The 24,824-nt window shown below is 43.4% G+C and overlaps 1 protein-coding gene across 5 annotated transcripts in view; it reads right to left on the bottom strand.

The window, feature by feature from the left end:
• RAD51C (RAD51 paralog C) overlaps positions 1–24,824 on the bottom strand; it is a 72,748-nt gene that overhangs the window by 31,714 nt on the left and 16,210 nt on the right. For 2 of the 5 annotated variants that reach the window (XM_075850407.1, XM_075850408.1), the window contains exon 4: positions 24,201–24,334. The exons of 2 other annotated variants lie outside the window; for them this stretch is intronic. In XM_075850407.1, the coding sequence (XP_075706522.1) occupies positions 24,201–24,334 (134 nt within the window). Of the gene's footprint in view, positions 1–140; positions 236–24,200; positions 24,335–24,824 lie in introns of all 5 variants that reach the window. One more of the 5 variants, XM_075850409.1, reaches the window with a different exon arrangement.

Below are 24,824 nucleotides of genomic sequence, written 5' to 3'. Positions count from 1 at the left end.
ATATTAATCCAGGTGCTGATAGAGTGACGTCGCTTTCTGAAATAGACATCACGCTCGTAACGTCACTTATTGTTTTGCATATATTTAATAGTGCCACCAAAAATTTGCATATTGTTCTATGTCAAGAATTTATACAGCACCGTTGTACTTCAGTCTGTGTCCAAGCGCCAATTTTTTTTCAAATAAGATTTTCATTTACATTTAAATCCTGGTGCTGACAGTGTGCCGCTGCCTGCTGATACATAGGTCATGGATAAGATGTTAATTGCATTTATCGAATTGCTAATAGTGCCACACAAATTTAACATATTGTTTTACTTCAAAGTTAGTCAACAATACAGTGCACTTCTGAATTTATTTCTTTATAACTATAGGCCTTCTGGTCAGAATAACCAGCACAGGCGCATTGGTGCCTCATACAAAAATAAAATATCTGGTAAAAGACAGAGTGGCAATGGACGGGGTCAAGAGTAAACACCCGTGCCACGTCATTTACCAGTGAAAATGTGAGTGGCCATAGCCAAAGTAGCAGCACTGTCAGAACCAGCCATCCGGCCAGTATCAGACCACAGTTGTTTGTTGCCACAAGTAGGTGAATTATTATAGAGGAAGCGGATGACATAACCTCTGACACCATGACTTTGAGCCAGTGTTCAGCGTATTTCTCCTGCTCCTCCCCCTTGCCAGTTAATTTGTGGCCCAATAGAAGCATTTTATTTCCGTCATCTGTGTCTTCACTGACCCCTAGTGGGTTGCCTTCTTTTCTCTTAAGAGACAGCACCCAGGGTGCTAAGAAAGATATTCAAGATAGTGTTCCTGTTGATGAGTTGTATGAGAACAGCCAGCATTTGAACGGAGATGAGAAGGTTTAGGCGGAGGTGGAGAACATGACTGAAATGCATAGCTTTGTTGGTGGTCGTAATAGTAACACTAGTAGCTATTGTGTTGGTGGTGGTAGGGGGAATTGGTAGAATTCCACATGGACGCAAAACACACAGGTTCCACATGGACGCAAATCGGGCATGAAAGACGGACGCTTTTCTCAGCTGATTTGACACACGTTCAGGTGAATAAGGCCTTACCATTGAAGAATGAAAAGTTACACAATTTTCGAATATACTTTGTGTATCAGTTCCTCATGGTTTTCGAAAGGGTTGTCCCAAGATCGACATTTATCACCAATCCACAGTCCCCATTCAACGTTGTAAACAGGCAAATGCTGCCCTCGGCTGTCTCGGTCAGTCCCATAGACTTTGAATAGAGAGGCACCGCGCATGCTTGACCACCGATTTATTTAAAGTTCCCTGCGTTGTAATCATACATTGAGGTGGAATGGGGGCTCGGGACTCCTGTTGTAGTGACCAGCTTACGTTGCCCGCTGTGGGGCACCCAGCATTCAGACATTTATCCCCTATCCTGTGGTAAGGTGATAAATGTCAATTTTGGAACAACCCCTTTAACCCCTTGGTGCCACAGACATTTTTGGGCTTTTCATTTTCTTTTTTTCCTTCCTGCCTTCCAACATCCATAACCTTTTTATTTTTCTGTCGACAAAGCCATATGAGGAGTTGTTTTTTGTGAGACGAGTTATAGTTTTTAATGGCACCATATGATGTACTGGGAAACAAAGAAAAAAATCACCGCCTTTTTATTTGGGGTATTATTTCTACAGCGTTCACCATGCAGCATTATTCTGCGGGTCAATACGATTGCGGCGATACCAAATTTATATAGGTTTTTTTCATGATGTACTTCCTTTGGGGAAAAAAAACAATTACTTAAAAAAATAAATTCCCGCGAGCTGTCTCATAACTTTTTCATGTTTCCGTTGATGGAGCGGTGTTCTTATTTTCTGTGGGGCGAGCTGTGGTTTTATTGGTAGAATTTTTGGGTACATATGACTATTTGATTACTTTTTCTTCAAAAATGAGCAACGTAGATGCAATAAATAATATCTACTTTAGCATAAAATCAGCAGTGGGACAGCCATGGTGCACTGAAAAAAGGTTATTCTGTGCCACGGGGTTGAATCCATATTTGATCTTACCCGTTTGGAGATGGACGTACCAATACTTTGGTTATGGCAAGATCTATGTGATGTGATCTATGTGATGTGATCTATGTGAAGTGAGCTATGTGATGTGAGCTATGTGATGTGAGCTATGTGATGTGAGCTATGTGATGACATATATTTCCATGTCGCCATCTAGCTGTAGCCATGATCAGATCTAAACTTTAGGGAGTTAAGAGATTGATATAATATAGCTGATTTAAAGGGGTTTTTCATGAAAACAACCCTTGTCCACATACCATCATCATAAAGAGGAGGTCCACTTGGGACCCCCTATATGATCACAAAGAGCATCTTTCGCTCTGGTGGATCTGGCTCACCGAAGAACTACATGATCAGCTATTCATGTAATACTATATTTCCCATGCAGTAGCCTCTGATCACTTTGGGCTAGAGAAGCCAGACCTGCAGCAGTCTGCTTTTTGCCGAGCCACTTTTAATTTAGAAATGGGTTGTCATTACTTAAAATCATATAAGATTATTAACATGTACAAATCCACTAGTATATAAATATGATGACATTAATTAAAGATCTATACACAAAGATGAACACTTGTCAGGATTCAGCATTAGATAAACTCTTAAATGACACATTACATACAATAGCCAGACGAGTCAGAATAAGAGTGGAAGGATATCTGTTGCATTAGCACCCTCTACTGACCGATATAAAGAGTTCAAAAGAAAAGGGAAAGCCCTCATACTCCACCTTTTTACTAATCTCACAACTAATATGTTATCTATCTCCTTTGCACGTGTAAGGGTGTGATCACACATGGCGTTCTTGCATTATATTTAGTAAGCCTGTGGGAAAAATATTCTGCAAGAACGTGGCCACGTGTGAGCGCACCCAAATGCTCTATTCAGATTTTGTTTGCAATGTTTGTTGTACACTGCGAACGCAGAGTGAATGAACCCAGGGTTGGACCAGAGAGATCCAGTACGAAAATGGCGCTACTCTATTAAAAAAAGAAACAGAGATTTGCATTCAGAAGGAGGGACACAAAATTATACGCCATAATAGTATGTAGAAAACAGAAGGGTTTTTCATTAAAACAAAAAAAAACAACTTATACACCATCACTTTGACAATATTAAGCCCCTGCAGTCTAACGGAAAGTATTACAGTGCTGTGAAAAAGTATTTGCCCCCTTCCTAATTTCTTCTATATCTGCATATTTGTCACACCTGAATGTTTCAGGTCAAACTACTTTTGATATCAGATAAAAATAGCCCAAGTGAGCACAAAACGCTGTTTTTAAATATTAATTTCATTTATAATTAGCAAAAAAAAAAAAAAACAACACTGTGCAGTGCTACCTGGCCCTATGGGAAAAAGTAATCGCCAACTTAGCTAATAAATCAACCAGTTAACCAAATTCAATTGACAATTAGATTTAATTTCCCTAGCCACAACCAGGTAGGATTACTTAATACCTATAAAGATACAGACCAAACGATAAACGTTTACAATAAACGTCCACACATATCAAAAAAGAAATGAAGAATGAATACCCATAACTGTACGTGTGGACAAATCACACATCCAAACAGGAATAAATACAACAACAAGTACACATTTGTACCTTGTAATAATGACAATACTTTATTCAAATGCACATAAAAACATATTGGCCATCAAGACCTAAAATAAGACACACAATTTAAAATGCATAGATGTGGAGCACATAAAGGCTATTCTGAGTGGAATATACTCAGTACATAACAAAATCAAAATATATAGGGGGTAAATAAGGAAGGCGTATACAGATGAAAAGATTCAAATACCACAAATGTGTTACTTACACCCAAGCCTTCACAAGAGATCAATTAAGTCAGGATAAGTATAGACAGGGGAAGGCCCACCACACGCTGGTATACGTGTGAGTGTAAAGATATCAACAAAAAGTAACCATAATAAAGCCTAATCCCAAAAAACGATACCAACCAGTATATGTCATGATGAGCCTAGATATGAACATATACTGGTTGGTATAGTTTTTTGGGATTAGGCTTTATTATGGCTACTCTTTGTTGATATCTTTACACTCACACGTATACCAGCGTGTGGTGGGCCTTCCCCTGTCTATACTTATCCTGGCTTAATTGATGTCTTGTGAAGGCTTGGGTGTAAGTAACACATTTGTGGTATTTGAATCTTTTCATCTGTATACGCCTTCCTTATTTACCCTCTATATATTTTGATTTTGTTATCTACTGAGTATATTCCACTCACAATAGCCTTTATGTGCTCCACAACTATGCATTTTAAATTGTGTGTCTTATTTTAGGTCTTGATGGCCAATATGTTTTTATGTGCATTTGAATAAAGTATTGTCATTATTAACAAGGTACAAATGTGTACTTGTTGTTGTATTTATTCCTGTTTGGATGTGTGATTTGTCCACACGTACAGTTATGGGTATTCATTCAGGTAGGATTACTGTTGAATCTAATCATCACTTAACAACAGAACCGTCTGGTGATGTGGGGCCGGCTAGGTCTCAAAAAGCAGCACATGATGCCATGTTCTAAAGAGACTCAAATACAGATGTGAAATAAAGTCACTGAAATCTACCAGACTGGAAAGGGTTACAAAGCCATGGATAATGCTCTGGGACTCCAGCATACGACAGTGAGAGTCATTATCTACAGAGAAAACTTGGAACAATGGTGAACATTCCTAGGAGTGGCTGGCCTACCAAAATTTCACCAAGAGCGCATCGACCACTCATCCAGGAGGTCACAAAAGAATGCAGACGAACATCTAAAGAACTACAGGCCTCACTTGCCTCAGAGTTCAGGTCAATGTACACGATTCCACAATAAAAAAGACAGTAGGCAAGAATGGCATTTAGGGGAGAGTTGCAAGGTGCAAAACACTGCTGACCAAAAAGAACGCAAAGACTTGTCTCACATTTGCTAAAAAAAAAAACTCCTGATGACCCCCAAGACTTTAGGATAACTTTCTGTGGATTGATGAGTCAATGGTTAAAGGGAATGTGTCGCTAGAATTTTTTTTTTTTAGTTAAACAATTATTATTTGAGTGATTACACATTGTTTTGATTTTTTCACAAGTCAGGAAATATTATAAATTAGATTCTAATTTATAACATTTCCATGTGCTGGGCACTAGAGGGAGCAGTTCCCAAAATTGCAGCATGGTCAATGTTGTAAAGCAGCCTCATTGCTTTATGCTGCAAATTTAGGGTAGACACAATCCCTGCTCCCTTATTCTGGTTAGTGCCAGGAGAAGGAGGGGTTTGAATCTTCAAACCTCCTACACTGTGTGCCGCCATTTTCTGAGCGACTGCACAGTGTAGGAGGATTATATACAATGCTCAGCAGACAGTATAACACGAACATACACGAACATAATACACATATCACATACACAAACATAAATTACCTGCTCCTGCCGCCGCTTCCGCTCCTATGCCTTGCACCTTCGCTTCCTTGAACATATGGCAGGAAGCTGCGGTCGGAAGTCGTCATCTGACTGTCCGGCAGCGGCTTCCGGTCCACATGAAAATGGCGCCGGATTTCGCTCTGCGAAGGAGCTTCGTTTTTGTCTGTGTGGGAGCGGAGAATGCGGCGTACGCTGCAGAGAATGGAACGGCTCACGTTCGCATTCTCTATGGGGTTGTATGTGCCGTATTCCATGTCTGTATGTGTCGATAATCGACACATACAGAGATGAAAAAAAAATGGCATAGAGAAGTAAAAGTAAGGAAAAGTAAAAAGTAGAACACAAGAACACAAATAAATTAAATTTATTTTAATATCATACTAAAAGCAATATTATAAAAAAAAAAATTAATGAAACCTTCCCTTTAAACCTTATAGTAGACATGGGTCTCGTTACGTCTTGGGTGAAGCGAACAGCGCATTCCACCATGAGAACCATCACACCAATAGTCACACATGGTGGTGGTTGCTCAAAAAAAGCAAAATTAAGGTTTTGGAGTGGAAATTTTAACTAGTGAATTTAATTCCATTGAGATACTGTGGCAAGACCTTAAATGGACACTAACTTTTCAAACAACTTATACTAATCTAATAGAATATATGATCTATATCTACTTTGTCATTTACTTACTGTCAAAATTTTGTTGTTTTATTCATGCATTTTTTGTGTAAAGTTACTATCGCTAGGTGTCTCCCTTCCTGCAATCTGCCATTCACCACCGTACTACACGAAGGGGGGTCCTCTAAACTGCCTTCCAATGGCGAGGGGAGAACCAGATGAGAGACACAGACACTCTGCCCATAGAAGTCTATGGAGAGGGGAGACAGGAGGAGGGAGTTGGAGCTGAGAGGAGACAAAGGCGCTGCCCATAGAAGTTTATAGAGAGGGGAGGAGGGGGCAGGAAGAGGGTGCAGGAGCTGAGAGGAGACACAGACGCTGCCCATTGAGGTCTATGTAGAGGGGAGCAGGAGAGAAAGACACAAACATACTGCCCATAGAAGTCTATGGAGTGGGGAGGGGGAGAAGGGAGCAGGAGCAGAGTGAGAAAAGCAGACAGAGATGCTGCAGTAGCTTTCCCGTAAGCATTACATCTCATCCCAGTGCATGAATTTTCAGCTACACTGCTCCTTACTGCTGTATAAATTTCCTCCATGCTGCTGCAGCTTCTATATATGTGGTAGATAGAGATTGGAGAGAAGGATTCTCCTCTTCTCGGTTTGTAGTGTATAGAAGACATGATAGCAGTTAGGCTCTGCCAACTATCTCAGAGAAAACTGAGAATTAGTGATAGAACCTACACAGGGGAAAACTGCTAAAAATGCAAACTACAAATCATATAATGGCCAGAAATAGTGTTATTCCTCACGTACACACATATGACAGCTTATTCTGAAAAGTTAGGTACACTTTTAACAGGCCATTCATTCTGGAAAACAAACATAGCCGCATTAAAGCAATTCTGTGGGCCAAAATTCCTCCACAGTGATGTCAAATATTTATCGCCTTTTAGGCTGCAATACCTGTGAATCGCCGCTAAAAGAGTGTCGACGATTCGCAGTGAGCAAGAAGAAATGAAGGGAAAGCAGCGCTCATACTAGCGCTGCGGCTCCTTCAAAATATATGATTGGCGGGGGCCCCGAAAGTCGGACCCTGACCCATCAGCTATTGATGGCCTATCTTGAGGATAGGCCATACATTTTTAGTTGCTGGAAAACCCCTTTAAGGTTTGGGCTACACGGCGACTTTGGCCGCGACACAGGTCCAAGATTACGATGTTCCGTAGCCTATATGGCTAGTAATGACAGTGAATGTGGTTGCGGTAATTTTACTTGCGATGTAGGCTACCGGACAAGGCCAAAGTCATCGTGTAGCCCCAGTCGAGAACTATACTATATATCAATATATAGGAGATAGATATGGGGCAATAAAGTACCCTCATTTTTTTCACCATACTGCGGATTTCTGCCTATTTTTTGGAGTTTGTATAGGTGGAATCTTGGTCTGGTTCCTAAGGCTTGCACCCATGTTATACCGGTGCTGCTTGGATTTCTATTTTTTGTCAGAGATAGATAGCTAGATAGATAGATAATAATATCTTTATATATCTAAATTGAGATTTGTTTTGTGTTATACAAATAAAGATTATTATTTCTATCTACCTATCTCTTTATCTAGATCTTTATATCATATATATTGATGATTATTCCGTTTTAGGCTGGGGCTACACGGCGACTTTGGTTGCGACACTGGTCACATGCACAAAGATCGCTTGCGCACCATTCTTTATAAGTTCCGTCTTACTCCCAGCGTGTATGAAACGCACACATATTTGGTATAGTTGAAGTCGGCAGAAGTTGCCAAATATGTATTCAGGTGTGTTTACCATGTCACATGCTCCAGATGTCAGAAAAAGTCACCTGAATTCACATATTTGATGGAAAAAAAATTAAACGGTCATTTTTTTTTTCCAAATAGTGGGCTAAAATCTTTTATATGTCACTAAACTAATACCTCGGGGGTCTAATTTAAAAAAAAAAAGAGTCATTTTGGGGGTATTGATGGTGTTTTAGCACTTCACAAAATCTGGAATGGTCATATTCTGTCAGCAAACCAGCTATGAAAAATTTGCGCACCCTTCATTGTAAGCTCCACCTTGCGCCCAGCTTGTAAGAAATGCACACATATTTGGTATCGCTGAAGTCGGCAGAAGTTGCCAAATATGTATTTAGGTGTGTTTACCCAGTAGCATGCACCAGATGTCAAAAAACATCACCTAAAGTTGTGAAGGATGGAGTGGACAGAAGTTAATGTTTATAATAATTTTCTTTCTTTAATAAAATATAGACTTAGGAGTTGTGTACATAATTGTGATGAAGCAATAGTAGGATTAGATAAGTATACGTGGCAAGATGGCCCCTGAACAGGGACTACGCCCTAATACAATAACAAGTCACATCCTGGTATGAACGAACTATGAACTATGAAGACATATCCAAAGGACCAGATAAGGGTGAACCTATCCAAGGATGACACAAGTAACAAGAGGCTTATAGCGATACGTGCTTTTATAAAAGTGTGATAACATGTACCCACCCCCAGGAGAAAGGAGATATAGAACAAATGTGTGTAATAAAAAACTCCTCTCCTGACACTGAGTAAGGAGCTTTGTACCAGACTCTGTGTGGTGTGATTCCGTTCGTACGAACTCAGCGTATTATCCCTGCCGGTTGAGACTGATTAGTACCCGAACATTTGGCACCCAACGTGGGGCCACACTCGAGGGACAAGCCGTGTCCGTGATCGACGACCCCCAGACGCCTCAACATCGAATCGCCAGCCACGCTCCCAGGAAGTCTGATCAGCTTCAAATAAAACACGGTAAGGTTAAGTTCATGTTTATGAATATTGGCTCTTATTCGTGTGGGAGAGTGAGCAGGTGATAAGGTACCGAGGTATTTGTAGTCGATCCCGGCCACACTCTCAGCGACAGAGAGTTGACCCGCTGTGTGGCTCCAAGAATCATAGTATGAGATAGTCGCGTCTCGCCGGCATAGGTGATAAGTATAAGTGTAATAATTCAATTAGTCGCAGGGTATAGTTTGATACCATTAAGACGACAGAGACAGACAGTCAGTTATAATTGTGTTCAGAAACATCGAGAATAAGGTTTCATTCTCAGGACGGTGTTAGATATAGAACAGTATGTTTAATGTGTTTAAAACAAAGAGACAGGCAAAGGAAGGTGGTCCATTAACCGCAAAAGAGATAGTAGAAAAAAGAGAAGGCAAGAAGAATGTAGAAAATAGTAAGAAAGTTATGCACATATGTGGCATATTTATAGATGGAAGGTTACAACCAGGAGAATGGGCTGCAGCTCTTAGGGAAAACAAGGGAAGATTAAGTGACGAAGGAAAGTTAGATGAAGCATTAGCTTGGCAAAGAACAGCCATAGCCATAACTAAAGACAAGTTTACTGAGCAAGAAATACGAGACAGAAAGGGTAAAATCATCAAATATGTGTATTACAAAGAACGTGTCCAGCCACCGCCCTATAATGGCGACGGTGAAATTCTAACTTCGTGGGAGTGTCCCAATTGTGGTCAACAGAACCCGCCCCAAGTTGAATATTGTGTATCATGTCACTTTCCACGCCCCGATCCTCCCATATATGCCACGCCTTCGGCACCACTCCCCGCCCCAGGAGGCCATCTTGGTACACCTAAACCCGTTGCTCCGTTATACCCGGTACTCACACAAGAAGGTGGATTTTATAAGCCCCCTCCGGAGGATAAGGTCACAGCTGACGTTCCTCTAATGCCAGTGACCACCCGTAGCGCCAACCCCCTTATATCCACTACAACCATCGCCCATCAATTAGCGGACAGAAGGAGACGTATCCATCCTAATGATGATTCCCAATCCGAACATTCGGAGGGAGAATGGGGGGGAAGAGATTACAATTACAATCCCGCCTGCTATACCTCCCCCTAGTCGTCCACTACCCCTCCCTCTGGCTGTACGGCCACCCGTGGCCCCCCGACCACAATTCCCAGAATGGCCAGCGCCACCCCCTAAATCCATTCCGGAACAATGGAATCCCCAGATACAGCGTATGATATGGGAAGGGAATTCACTTTTATCAGTGGGACACGGGAATATGGTCACCCAAAGGGTAGACGCCATAGTGAACGCTGCCAATATGAATCTACAACATAGGGGTGGATTGGCAAGAGCCATCATCGAACATGGCGGTGCTTCCATTCAATCCGATTGTGATGACATTGTCCAGCTTTTAGGGCCACTCCCAACGGGACACGCTGTTCTCACGGGTCCGGGCCTTCTCCCCTGTAAAGTTATTATTCATGCAGTAGGGCCCCTGTACAACCCTGCTAAACACTCCGAATGTGTAGCCTTGTTAAAACAAAGTGTCTGTTCAGTGCTTGACCTTGTTGAAAATAACGTTTTCACTACGTTGGCCCTGCCCCTCCTTGGTGCCGGCATATTTGGATTTCCCCTCTATCGGTGTGCCGAGACTATAATCACCACAATAAAAGAACACGCCCCCGTGCGCTCCATTCAAGAAATCCGAATCGTTAGTACTGACCCCTCAGCGGTAGCGGCCGCAGTAACTGCCCTTAAATCCCCATTTTCGCCATCTCTACCCGTAGACCCTCCTTCTAATCCCTGTGATACTCCAGTTCTAGCCCACGAACCTACCTCCCCCGAATGTCCTAAACCTGGTGTCTTGACCCGAGCATCCCCGGTCCCCCTTCTCAATCACCTACCCCCAACGACCTATGCCACGTTCACCCCACCCCAAGTCCAAAGCATATGTGCAATCCTAGAAGACACAGAGAAAAATCCTATGGGATTTTACCGAAAGCTACGCCAAGTGCAGCAAACTTATTCCCCCACTTGGAAAGATTTGCTACACGTATCCAGTATTAAAGCCGGGGATAGGTTCTGGCCAATCATTAGCTCCGCTCTAGACACCGATAGAGTAGGTGACGACTGTACGTACCACTCCGGTGTTGAATTCACCCGCCAAATAAAAGCCTGGGCGCAGGACAGAATTGGGGACTCTACCACCAATATATCCGATTGCACTCAGGAAGAGAAAGAATCTGTCGAGAAGTTTTTTACACGTATCCAAATGCTGTTTCAAGACCAAGGATATGACATGCAGAAGAAAGTACAGAAGACGCTTCTCGTATCATCCTTCGTTACAGGACTCAGAGATCCTGTAAAAACCAAACTTTGCACCACCCGCCCAGAATACCCCGACATGGAACCCCGTCAAGTTCTTCTCATTGCCAAGGCTATAGATAGACAACTACAAGCTTCCTTGCAACACCCGACACCCAAGCCCGGACCCCTTATGCTTGCAGACATCGGTCCCCATCCCCTTTCGTCAGTACCTACCCCTATGTATACTCATCCACCACCACAATTTCCTCGCCCATCATTTCCTCGCCCATATATTTGCAGGAACATCGCCCCTCACCCCGAAGACGGGATGATATCGTTTGTTACAATTGTGGGCGACCAGGACATTTCCGTAGCCAATGCCGTTCTCCTAGAGAAACTCAAGACACAAGCCGCAACCATCCCCCACCACCTAGGTATCCTCGTCCACCTCCAACCTTTAACGGACCAGATAGGCATCCACCACTACAGCCAGACAGACCATAGGATAAAGGCAAGCCCGCAGAACTCATGGCCCTAACCAACCCCCGTATTGGACCCATTTCCTCCGTCTATCTCACTGTAGACGGCCATGAGCTTCCTTTTCTAGTAGACACGGGTGCAGCCACCTCCGTAATCAAGACTTCTAACCTACCCTCCTCCTGTGCTCTTTCTGAAGACTTTCTTTCCTGCGTTGGAGTCGCCACTACGTCACGTCTTACGCAGCCTCTACCTATTGGGAAAAGTCAGAAATACGTCTCCCAATTTATAGTGTCAAAGACTTGCCCATTAAACCTTTTAGGAGCCGACCTCTTACACAAGCTCAAAGCCCATATTATATACGATGAATTGGGAATGCACCTTTCTACCAGTATCTCTCTTACGGACGAAGATACATGTCTCCTCCGAACTGTACCGTTGTTTTTATCTCAACCGGCACCACACTCCTCAACCTCGGATATTCCACCGGATGTAGCCAGTTCTTTACCCCCCTCCCTCTGGTCTACCGGACCTGACGACATAGGCAAGCTACCTGTCCCTCCTGTCCGTGTTTTTCTCAAAGATCCTACGGTGCCCCCGCCTCGTATTCCCCAATACCCCTTACGTCGTGACCAAGAAACATCTCTGCAGCTACAAATCCAAGCCCTTCTGGACAAAGGTGCGCTAGTCCAGTGTATTTCACCAGCCAACACTCCACTTTTTCCTGTCAAAAAGAAATCAATACCGGGTTCCCCTACTGTTTATAGATTAGTTCAAGACTTACGCGCTATCAATGCAGTAACTATCATGGAAACTCCAGTGGTGCCTAACCCACACACGCTCCTCAGTGACATTCCCCCTTCACATTCGTCCTTCACCGTTATTGACCTAGCCAATGCATTTTTCAGTGTACCATTACATCAAGACTCCCAGTATCTTTTCGCTTTCACTCATCAAGGCGCCCAGTACACTTGGACTGTCATGCCTCAAGGTGCGCAGAACTCCCCAAATCACTTCACTCAAGCCCTCACGTCTTCTCTTCTACCATGGATAGCTGCACATCCGGAAGCCACCCTTCTCCAATATGTCGACGACTTACTCCTATCAGCACCAAACACCTCCTTGTGTTCAGTTCTCTCTCTAAGTCTTCTCACATTTCTCGCACAAATTAACTGCAAAATCTCCAAAAAGAAACTGCAATGGTGTGCCCCCAAAGTTATCTTTCTAGGACACTGTATTTCACAAGGATCACGACATCTCACCTCGGAACGAGTCTCTACTATTCTTGCCATACCTCTCCCTACTGGACTTACGCAATTGCAGGCCTTTTTAGGAATGGTAACCTACTGTCGACAATGGATTCCCAACGCATCTCAACTCATGCATCCTCTATACGCCTGCGTTTCTGATCCCTCCTGGATGCCCAATCTCCCCCTTATTGCTGTACAATCGTTCCGTGAACTACAACATACCATTTCTACAGCCCCAGCCCTGGGCATCCCCAACTACCAACTACCTTTCCAACTATACATCTCAGAAAACCAAGGCCATGCATCTGCTGTCCTCACTCAAACACATGGAGGAAAACCTAGACCTATTGGGTACTTCTCGGCGAAACTGGACCCTGTATCGCAAGCCGCACCCATGTGCCTACGAGCTGTGCTGGCTGCACAGATATTACTAGACAAAACATCACCCTTTCTTCTCGGACATCCAGTCACCATTTTAGCTCCACATGACTTATCCGCAATCATACTTCAAAGTCAACAAAAACAACTTTCCTTACAACGACGTATGCGTCTTCAATGTTCTCTTCTCCTTCCAGACAACGTCACTTTACAGCGCTGCCATACGCTCAATCCGGCCACCCTTCTGCCCCTTGTAAGGGGGGATCAAGACCAAGAACCCCATACAGAATCAGATCATGCACAATCTCATGACTGCTTACAACTTATGCAGCAGCAAGCAACATCTCCCTCCACGGTATCTGACACTCCACTTGACAACCCGGACCTCATTCTTTTCACTGATGGATCACGTTATGCTGATGAACAAGGTAAATTCCACACTGGATACGCTGTGGTATCACTGCACGAAACCATCCGAGCAGGCCGGATGCCACCCCACAAATCTGCACAAGAAGCTGAATTAAAAGCCCTCACAGAGGCATGCCACGAAGCGGCCAACCACACAGCTAACATATATACGGATTCCAGATACGCCTTCGGTGTGGCTCACGACTTTGGACAGATCTGGGCAATCAGAGGTTTTGCAACAGCTGCTGGTACCCCAATCAGGCATGCGCAAGCTGTGGCTGAATTACTTGAAGCCTTGACTCGTCCAGAAAAAGTGGCCATACTCAAGACCAAAGCCCATGGAAAAGCCCAAACAGAAGAAGCACAAGGAAATAAGCTGGCAGACGAGACGGCAAAATGGGCAGCAACTTACGGAAAAGAGTCAGAAGGGAGTCCGGATCAAACAAGCTACCTTCAGATTATGACTAGGTCACGGGCCAGAGAACAGATACCAAATGTGGAAGGGACCGACGCCATCAACCAAGTTACCATCTTCCAGAACAATAGTACCCCTGAGGACAGACAGCAATGGCAGACGGAAGGAGCAAGTGTGGATAAACAAGGAATATGGAGAAAGGACAAACGAGTTGCCCTCCCGAGAGCCCTGTACCCAGCAATTGTACAGTGGGCACACGGTCCTACCCACCGAGGGAAAAACCAGATGGTAACGGCAATCAACAAACTATACCTGGCCCCAGGAATATCCACCCCTGTCACCCAGTATTGCCGGACATGCATAATCTGCAATCGATGCAACCCTGGGAGGACTATGACCACTCCTGCAAAACACCTCGCCAGGACATCCTATCCGTTTCAAAGAATTCAAATAGATCACACACAACTGCCTAAAAGTGGCAAATACGAATATCTACTAGTGGTAATCGATATGTTTTCAGGATGGCCCGAGGCTTACCCGGTCACCAATATGACAGCCAGGACTACTGCAAAGAAACTTATGAAGGAAGTAATATGCAGATTCGGAATTCCAGAAGTAATAGAAAGCGATCAAGGACCAGCCTTTACTGCAGATATCACATTGGCAATTTGGAAATTAGTCGGGGCTGATCTAGGACTACATACTCCATACCATCCTCAAAGTAGCGGGAAAGTAGAAAGACTTAATGGTACCCTAAAAAACAAACTTTTGAAAGCCAGCCAAGAACTGAACATGGCATGGCCAGAACTATTACCTATAGCATTATACTCGGTTAGGAACACCCCTAAAGCCCCTACAGGATTGACGCCTTATGAAATACTATTTGGTGGTCCCCCAAGGTTAGGCCACTACTACCCCCAGCAGCTTAGCATGGGAAATGACAATCTAGTGAACTTTGTAATTGCATTATGTAAGGAACTGACAATAACACATTCTGCAGTATACTCCTCTTTTCCAGATCCGGAAGCAGATACTACCACCCACGACATTAAACCTGGAGAATTTGTGGTAGTCAAGAAGCATGTGCGAGGATCTCTAGAATCACGATTCGAGGGCCCATACCAAGTCATACTGACCACCCCTACCGCTGTGAAAGTTGAGGGTCACCCTACTTGGATTCACGCTTCCCATTGCAAACGAGTGGAAGTTCCGAAATGATCCAGTATATCCTTTTGTGTGGTACAGCATGGGTAGTAACCGGACAGGTAGCGGTCACTAAGATCGACGATATGACTGTCCTCTGGTTTAATTCAAGCAACACCCATGTAGCCACTTACACATTCGATTATTGTCAAATAATAGACTGTAACCATAGACAGTGGGAACACGGGTTGAACTATGATTGGGGAAGACACTGGATCAAAACCATAGGAGAAGGAGAACAATATATATGTGTTACGAATGATAATTGGGGAACTCAGGGTAAATACTGGGGCTCCGTGGGATGGAACACTGGAAGAGATTGGGGATATCAACCCCCTAGCGCTTTAAACAAAAAGGATGATAGCGGAAAATCTCTAATAACTAGGATGACCCTTACTAAGACCCCATTTCGTAGCCAGTGTCAAAATGTAGGTAGCTGTAATCCACTGATTCTAACTATAGAAAATCCCAAACACACAGATGGGGGACAGTATTGGCTGTCGTCTTATATAGGAAATCTCGGCTATGTGGGACCTGAGGGTCCATTTAGAATTATGGATATGGTAAATTCCACAGAATGGGAAAAATTGATTATTGAACAGCCAAACCCCGTTGCCCCTAGGATCCGAACCATCTCACAAATAGTTGCAATCGCGAACCCAGGATTCGAAGACACTATGGCTATAGAAACTGGATTTGGGGATACAAATCTATGGTTGGAATGGATGAAATATTCCGCCACTAAAGTAAACAAAAGTAATTGCTATGTTTGTGCTGGGGCTAGACCCCATTTAGGTATGGTACCTTTAGAAATCCCAAAACAAATTCAGCCATGTTTTTTTAGTTTATTCACCAATACTACTACTGAACAAAATGAGTGTGAGAATTGGAAGGAAGAATATCCTATCATAACTGAGACCCCCAAGAATCGAGAGGGACTTACTATATACCCCGGGAACTACACCTGTTATGTAAATTATGAGGGAGAAGGGAGATTTGTAGGAAACTTTAGTAACCAATGGTGTGGGACGTATAGCTCAATAAATGGAAGCCTCCTTCAGAACCAGGTCCAGTCATTAGGGGATATATATTGGATCTGTGGGGACATGAAAATTAGAACTTGGATCGAAGGGAACTGGAAGGGAGAATGCACCCTGGCGAAAGCGATCATGCCTTTTCATATACTCTCTGAGACCCAAGAGACCACCTCTCAAAATAGTCACATATTAACAAGGGAAAAAAGAGATCTGAAAGGAAGTTTTGACCCCCATGTGTATATAGATGCTATAGGAGTCCCAAGGGGGGTCCCAGATGAATTCAAGGCCCGGGATCAGGTAGCAGCTGGATTTGAATCATTAATCCCTATGATCACAGTTAACAAAAATGTAGATTGGATAAATTATATCTATTACAACCAGCAACGGTTTGTTAACTATACTAGGGACGCTTTACAAGGTCTAGCTGACCAGTTAGGACCCACATCTACTATGACTTTCCAGAACCGTATGGCCCTTGATATGATACTAGCAGAAAAAGGAGGCGTTTGTGCCATGATAGGTACTACCTGTTGTACTTTTATTCCAGATAACACAGGACCAAACGGCAAAGTAACCATGGCAATCAAACAGATTGTTTCTTTATCCGAGGAATTAAAACGAAATTCAGGTTTCACAGACCCATGGGATCAGTATTTCTCATGGTTAACCGGATGGCAGAAAATTCTGGCCCAAATTGGGATTGTAATCTTAATTTTTCTAGTGCTTTTCGCAGTTATTGCTTGTTGTGTATTACCATGTATGAAGAAATTGATGACTAAAACTATAACTGAAGTAACTCCCACTTTTATGTTTTCTTCAGAAATTGAAGGACTTTTACCAACTCCATCCATGAAAACAACCACCCTTTATCGAGACTATTGTTCTGAAGATGAATAGATAGTGTAGGGTGTGCACCGACTCTTTAAGTCCAGCTACAAAGGGGGGTCTCCTAATAGGGGAGGCTCGTCTCAAACTGGTGAAAAAATCCTTTTACTCCCCTTTCCCAGAGCACGGACACACTTAGGTTAAGAAATGAAGAAAATAATGATAAAAGGGGGGACTGTGAAGGATGGAGTGGACAGAAGTTAATGTTTATAATAATTTTCTTTCTTTAATAAAATATAGACTTAGGAGTTGTGTACATAATTGTGATGAAGCAATAGTAGGATTAGATAAGTATACGTGGCAAGATGGCCCCTGAACAGGGACTACGCCCTAATACAATAACAAGTCACATCCTGGTATGAACGAACTATGAACTATGAAGACATATCCAAAGGACCAGATAAGGGTGAACCTATCCAAGGATGACACAAGTAACAAGAGGCTTATAGCGATACGTGCTTTTATAAAAGTGTGATAACATGTACCCACCCCCAGGAGAAAGGAGATATAGAACAAATGTGTGTAATAAAAAACTCCTCTCCTGACACTGAGTAAGGAGCTTTGTACCAGACTCTGTGTGGTGTGATTCCTTTTGTACGAACTCAGCGTATTATCCCTGCCGGTTGAGACTGATTAGTACCCGAACAAAGTCACATAATCAATTTAATGCCCTATATGTTCTGAGAAAAACAAGACCAAACACATGTAGGTTGGAAGAGTAATAGAAGAACAATTTGCTTTTAAATTGGCACATAGCTGAAACTTGAAAATGGGCCTGGTCAGGAAGGGGGGTAAAGCCTCAGGTCAGGAAGTGGTTAAACATTTGAATGAGGGCCCCAGTGTTAGTTACCTGGAGAAAGGAACGGACCCTAAAACGTAAGGCTGAGTTCACACAGGGGGATACGCTGCGTAAAAGCACGCAGCGTATCCGCCCTTTGCCCCGCAGGGAATTCCGGCAAAAAAATGCAACAAACTGTGGTGCAATTTTTCACCTGGAATGTCCGCTGCGGAAAACTGCAGCATGTAGCAGGATCCCAGGAGACCGCTGCAACCTGTGATTGGCTGCAGCGGCGGTCACATGGGATGACACGTCTTCCCAGGTCGGCCCTCTGATGTCATCAAGGCCGGCATACTGGAATGACGTCCCATGTGACCGCCGCTACAGCCTTAGGGGCGCGAGACCTGTGATTAGGGCACTGCACCCTCCCAGCATGTAGGGGGGCGCCACTGGCCTCTGCTCTCTAGAGCCTCTGCACCTCCTTACACACACACACAGAGGAAACAAGAGGGAGGCAGCAAGAGGAGGAAGCTCAGCCCACAGCACAGCCTGCAAGAAACCTGTGAGCCTGTCAGCAAGTAGAGATGGTAAGTGCCTATGTCTGTGTATATGTCTGTCTGTCTGTCTGTCTGTCTATTCCAGTATGTGTGTATATGTGTGCCTATATATGTCTGCATGTGTTTATATGTATCTGTGTTAGTGTGTATGCTGTGTTATCTGTGGTGTTACATAGGACTGCAGGTGAAATTTACTACATTATCTGCACTGTGCCTGTGTGGATATATATGGGTCTGTACGTGAATTTGTCTTTGTGCTTGTTTATATGTGCCTGTTCCTGTTTGTGTATTTATGTGCCTGTGTGTCTCTGTATATATGTGTCTGTAAGGGCTGATTCAGACGAACGTGAGGTTTTTGCGCGCGCAAAATACGCTGCGTTTTGCGCGCGCAAAATGCACTTGACAGCTCCGTGTGCCCTGTTCATATGGATGCGCGGCTGCGTGCTTTTCGCGCAGCTGCCATCATTATGACACTCCGTTTGGATTCTTTTACTGCTGTTGCGCGAATAACGCTTGTCCCACGGAAGTGCTTCCGTGGGGCATGCGTGATTTTCACGCACCCATTGACTTCAATGGGTGCGTGATGCGCGAAAAACGCAGAAATATAGATCATGTCGCGAGTTTTACGCAGCGTACTCATGCTGCGCAAAACTCACGGACAGTCTGCACTGCCCCATAGACTTGCATAGGTCCGTGCGACCCGTGTGAAAACCATGTGGGCTGCACGGACGCAAATCACGTTCGTGTGAATCCCCCCTATGTCTGTATATTTACCTTTATGTATGTATATATTCCAGATAGAGGTGTCACCATACCAGAATTTGGACTTCGATACCGATATTTTGTGTAGTATTGCAATACACAATACCAAAACGATACTTTGCCTACAATAATAAAAACAAAACCAGTTCTTCCATTTTCTGAAGTGAGGCACGAGGTGTGATGAATTTTGAACCTCCGTTGCCTCACATTAATAGTAATTAACCCCATCATGTTTCTCAGTCATAATGGACAACATTGGGTTAACGTGTGAGGTACACAATGGTGTTAATTACTATTAATGTGAGGCACGTGAGGGTTCAAAATTCATAATACCATGTGCGTCACATTAATAAGTGAAAGAAAGCAGTTTTTATTTTATTTTTTAACAGTGTACACATCAGAAAAGACGCTATAAATTTGTTATTACAGTCACAACGATACAGAATATGTGTATGCTTTATGTATTGAAACTTTTATTTTAATTTTATTTAATTGTAAAAAATGTGGTTTTTCTTAACTTCTTTTTTTAATTTAACATTACTTTATTTTTTACTATATGCCATTACATTAGCCTGTGTACTGATAGGCACTGAAGACAGTACATGGGGGTGTTTTGCAGTGCGCCCGCCATGTTCTGTCTTCAGTGCCGGTGCTTATTAGGGCAGAACCGGTTGCATTACCTCATGCTGACCGCACGCACACACTTGTCAGAAGGGCAATGGCTGTCTTACACACCCGCAGCCCCACTCTGACTACATTCATGTGTTATAATACGAAGCTGTGCGGCCGCACAGCTTAGTATCGAAATACATAAATTAACGCTATTGAACCGTGCAACCCTAATTCCAGAATGTGTGTCTATATACATTTGCCTGTTTGTCAATTTCTGAGTGTTTTTTCCGCTCAGTATTTACGCAGCAGGTGGATGAGATTTGTTCTATCTCAACCACTTGGCTGCTATTGTATTATGCTGCTGATTTTCCACAACAAATTCCGTTGCGGAAAATCCGCAGGATTTACGCAACGTGTGAACTGACCCCAATGCGTTCCTTATTCTGAAGTAACTAACACTGGGGCCCTGAGAGGACTTACAAAAGCGGTAGATGCAGAATGAGAAGCAAGAAAGCAGAAGCTCCGTGTGGAGAGAGCTCGCCCACAAGACAGGTCCTTCTCTACACCGCTGACTGGACCCTGCAAGGCTGGTGAGTGTCGTCGTCCCCCCGCCCCTCTCCATCCCGCTTCACATCCCTCCTGACCCCTCTTGTAGAATATATAGAGCACAGTATATTAAAAATGTTTGTTTTTTTTCCCTCATGGTTTTTGCGGCAATTTTCTTAATTGTGGCAAAAATGGTGCAATTTTGCAGGGATTATTTGAAAATCATGGCAAAACCGCACCATTTGTGCTGGAATTATCAAAATTGCTTAAAAAACGTTACAAAACATGAAAAACCAGTGCCGACAAGCTATATTCTCACAACGTGGTCAAATAAGGCTTTTGCCGTGATTTTTCAAAAATTGTTGCAAAAAATGGGATTTGACCACATTGTGTAAACATACTGAGGCCTTATTCAGATGGCTGTGTTTGGTCAGTGATATAGGGGCTGTGTGTCGGCTGTATTTCCCGTTCCGACCACAGTTCACGGAGACGGGCTTCTGGCATCATGGATATTTAAAGAACCCAGCCTTTCCGCTATCACACTGTCCCATACTGTAATCATGTTTTCCATACGAGACAGTATTCACGTGGGACTCTTAGCCTCATGGATGAGTATGATGCTAGGGGCCCGGCTCCCTGAACTGTGTTCGGTCCGGGAAATACGGCCGACATGAAGTCTGTATATCACGGACCGAACACGGCTGTCTGGATAAGGCCTAAGGCCACTTCAGACGCAGCAGATTTGTCTCCTAATTTCGGTGCAGATTCCGCAATTAAAATGTATTACAAATTACACTATAACTCATGTGAGTGGGGTATACCTTTTTTGAAGAAAGGAAATAGAATAGTAGACTATGATATTCCGTCCTGATATTCCATCCCGCAAAAAAACTTATACCGCTCCTGACAACACTATATGGACAGTAATGTCGGGAGCTTCCCAATTCCGAAGTCCTCAGGCAGAGCATCACAATCGCTCTGCCCTTGGACTTTGGCGCTGGGGGAGATCCTGACATCAATATCCAAATATGGACATCAGGAACAGCGCCGGAGTCACTGGGCAGAGCTCTAGTAGAAGCTGTGCCTGGGGACTTCTGCCCTGGGAAAGCTACTAACATCGCTGTCCTTTTATGCAAAGGGACTTTAGGAGTTTCCCCAGGGCCATTGCCCAGGTGACGTATCCCACTATATGCCATACAGTGGGATGTGTTTTGGCTGAATTTAACTAAATCCAGGGCATTAACCGGTCACTGCCTGACCCATGGTTTCGTTCACTGTAATTGACATCAGTACCAAAATCAGTTAACGTACAAACGTGAGTGCACCACTTTCCGTTTCCCAAGCCTCGGTAATGGAGGGGGGCCCAGACTCCTTGGCTGTATGGGGCTCAGAAATTTTTGATGGCAGCCTTGTGCTAGCCACAATGACCCAGAGGGTATGGAGAGGCAGGGGTTAAAGGAATTATCCAGTGAATGGACGAAGCTTTAATACTGTGCACAGCCACTACAAATGTGACGGTGTTAAGTATGGAGCTGTGTAAATAATGAAGTGGAAAAAGCGCTCGCCGAAGCCCCTTAAAATAGCTGATCTGCAGGGGTGCCAAGGTTGAACCACCACCAATCAGACGTTGACAGCCTCTCCTGAGGATAGGCCATCAATTATACGACACCAGATCGCCGCTTTAACGGGGATAAATCTGCTCCCTGTCAGTGTCACTGCTAGAGTTAATGCTTCTCCTGTTTATAGCATCAGGGAGGTGTGGCCAGAAGTTCCGGGCAGAGAAGAAACAGCACAGATTTACTGTGCTGTGAGTACAAATATCTGTGGTATCTGCTCAGTTAAAGTCAAATTTTAAAAAAGTGCGTGTGAGTCTGGGTATGTTCACACGGTTAACAAAATACGGCTGAAAATACGAAGATGTTTTCAAGGGAAAACAGCTCCTGATTTTCAGCCGTTTTTTTTTTTTTTATCAAACTAGCATTTTTTATGGCCGTTTTTGGAGCTGTTTTTCTATTGAGTCAATGAAAACAGCTCCAAAAATGGCTCAAGAAGTGACATGCACTTCTTTTTAAGGGACGTTATTTGAAAATGAGGCATAAAATAATGCCCCATCGGAACAGAACGCTGTATTTACCATTGAAATCAATGGCAGATGTTTGTAGGTGTTCTGCTTCCAATTTTTCAGCCGTTTTTCGGGACGTTTACGGGCCGAAAAACAGCTGAAAACAGCCCGTGTGAACATACCCTAAGATGTGACTGTTCAGTTAGCAGATAACAAAGACATTTGTACACACAGCACACAACATGCTGCTGCCACATGCTCTACACTGCCAGGACCTTTCACGCACAGAGATACATTTAGACGTTGTGGATGAGTTGCGGTTAAAACCGCATCGGAAAAATGCATCCGAAACCACATGCTTTTTTTACTGCAATGAGTTTCTCTATGGTGTTGCGGAACCCACAACCTCATTGAAAAACGTACCAAATTGCTGTAAAAACACATGCAGGATTTCGGATGCGGTTTTTCGATGCGGTTTTAACAGCACCTCAACTGCAACATTTGAATAGGCCCTTCAGGGTATATTCATACATAGCAGTCAATGCCCCTATTTTACAGGAATTTCCCAAAAACTGCAGTTTTAATTAAAAAAAAAAAAAAGAAAAAAGGGCTTCTTAGGTTATGTCCACACGAAGCAGAATTGCTACCGATTTTCCGGCCGGATTTGTGACAGTAATATTGGTAGCAGAATACAGTAGCAGGAAAGAGGAGATTTCAAATCACACGCTGTGGAAAGTAACATGCAGATTTTTAAACCACAGCATGTCAATGTCTGCTTCAGAAAGAGCAAGGATTAAATACCTATGTCCAGAAAACAGCAACAGTAAGGGTATGTTCACACGAGGGCGTCCGTTACGGCTGAAATTATGGGGATTTTTCAGCCTGAAAACATCCCCGTAATTTCAGCCGTACCGGCATGTGCAGGCGCTTGAACGCCGCGTCAATTACGGCCGTAATTAGCGCTGCTATTCATTGGAGTCAATGAATAACGGCTCCAATTACGGCCAAAGAAGTGACAGGTCACTTCTTTGACGCGGGCGTCTATTTACGCGCCGTCATTTGACAGCGGCGCGTAAATTTACGCCTCGTGTGAACAGACAAACGTCTGCCCATTGCTTTCAATGGGCAGATGTTTGTCAGCGCTATTGAGGCGCTATTTTCAGACGTAATTCGGGGCAAAAACGCCCGAATTACGTCCGTAAATAGGCCGTGTGCACATACCCTAATACTCACCTCACCTGGCTCTCCCACAGCAATGTGTCCCTGGTGCCCCGGCTAATCTCTGTACACCTGGCCTCAAGTGATGATGTGTCGTGTTGACACAACTGCTGAAGTGGTGACGAAGCATCAATACAGGAGGCCTAGTGTATAGACCAACTGGGGGGACCATGATGTGTTGCCATAGAAGCACCCGAGGAGGTGAACATAGTGTGGTTTTTTTATTTACTACCGGCTGTTTTCTGCGGCGGATTTCTCTGTAGATTCTGGGTTGCATTTCCTGCGGAAAATTCTGCTGCAAATCCATCCTGTGTGGATGTACCCTAATGGTCCGAAAAATACAGTACTTCATTTATACATTTATGATGGCCAAGGTCTCTTACCTTTGAGTGCTGTGCTATAAGGTCTGGAAGGACAAGTATTTGTGCAATAAGTTCCGCATAGTTCTGGCAGTTGAAGTAATAAATGTGTGACAGTATGTTGTGGAGAGTAAACCTCTGCATCGCTATTTTCTGATCTACAATATAGAATTAAAAATTTGAAATAATTCATGATACGTAGGCTAGTTGTTTTCAGGAAATACAATAAAATACATGTTTTTCTCAGTAAAACCTAAATTAGTTCAGGTTCATACGGGAGCGGCATTTTGTGGTGTTTTTAACCCCTTCAGGACCCAGCCTGTTTTTTCAAATCTGATGTGTTATTTTATGTGGTAATAACGTTGGAATGCTTTTACCTATACAAGCGATTCTGAGATTGTTTTCTAGTGACATGTTGTACTTTATATTAGTGAAAAAATGTTGTCGATAAATTCAGTATTTATTTCTGAAAAACACCACAATTTAGAAAAAATTTGCATTTTTCTAAATGTAAACGTATCTGCTTGTAAAACAGATAGTAATACCACACAAAATAGTTACTAGTTAACATTTCCAATATGTCTACATTAGATTTGCATCGTTTTTTGAACACTCTTATTTTTCTAGGACATTACAAGGCTTAGAACT

Source organism: Rhinoderma darwinii, chromosome 2 (assembly GCF_050947455.1).
Source record: "Rhinoderma darwinii isolate aRhiDar2 chromosome 2, aRhiDar2.hap1, whole genome shotgun sequence".
NCBI lineage: Eukaryota > Metazoa > Chordata > Amphibia > Anura > Rhinodermatidae > Rhinoderma > Rhinoderma darwinii.
The sequence above is the reverse complement of the archived record's forward strand: the minus strand, read 5'-3'. Positions and strand labels throughout refer to the sequence as shown.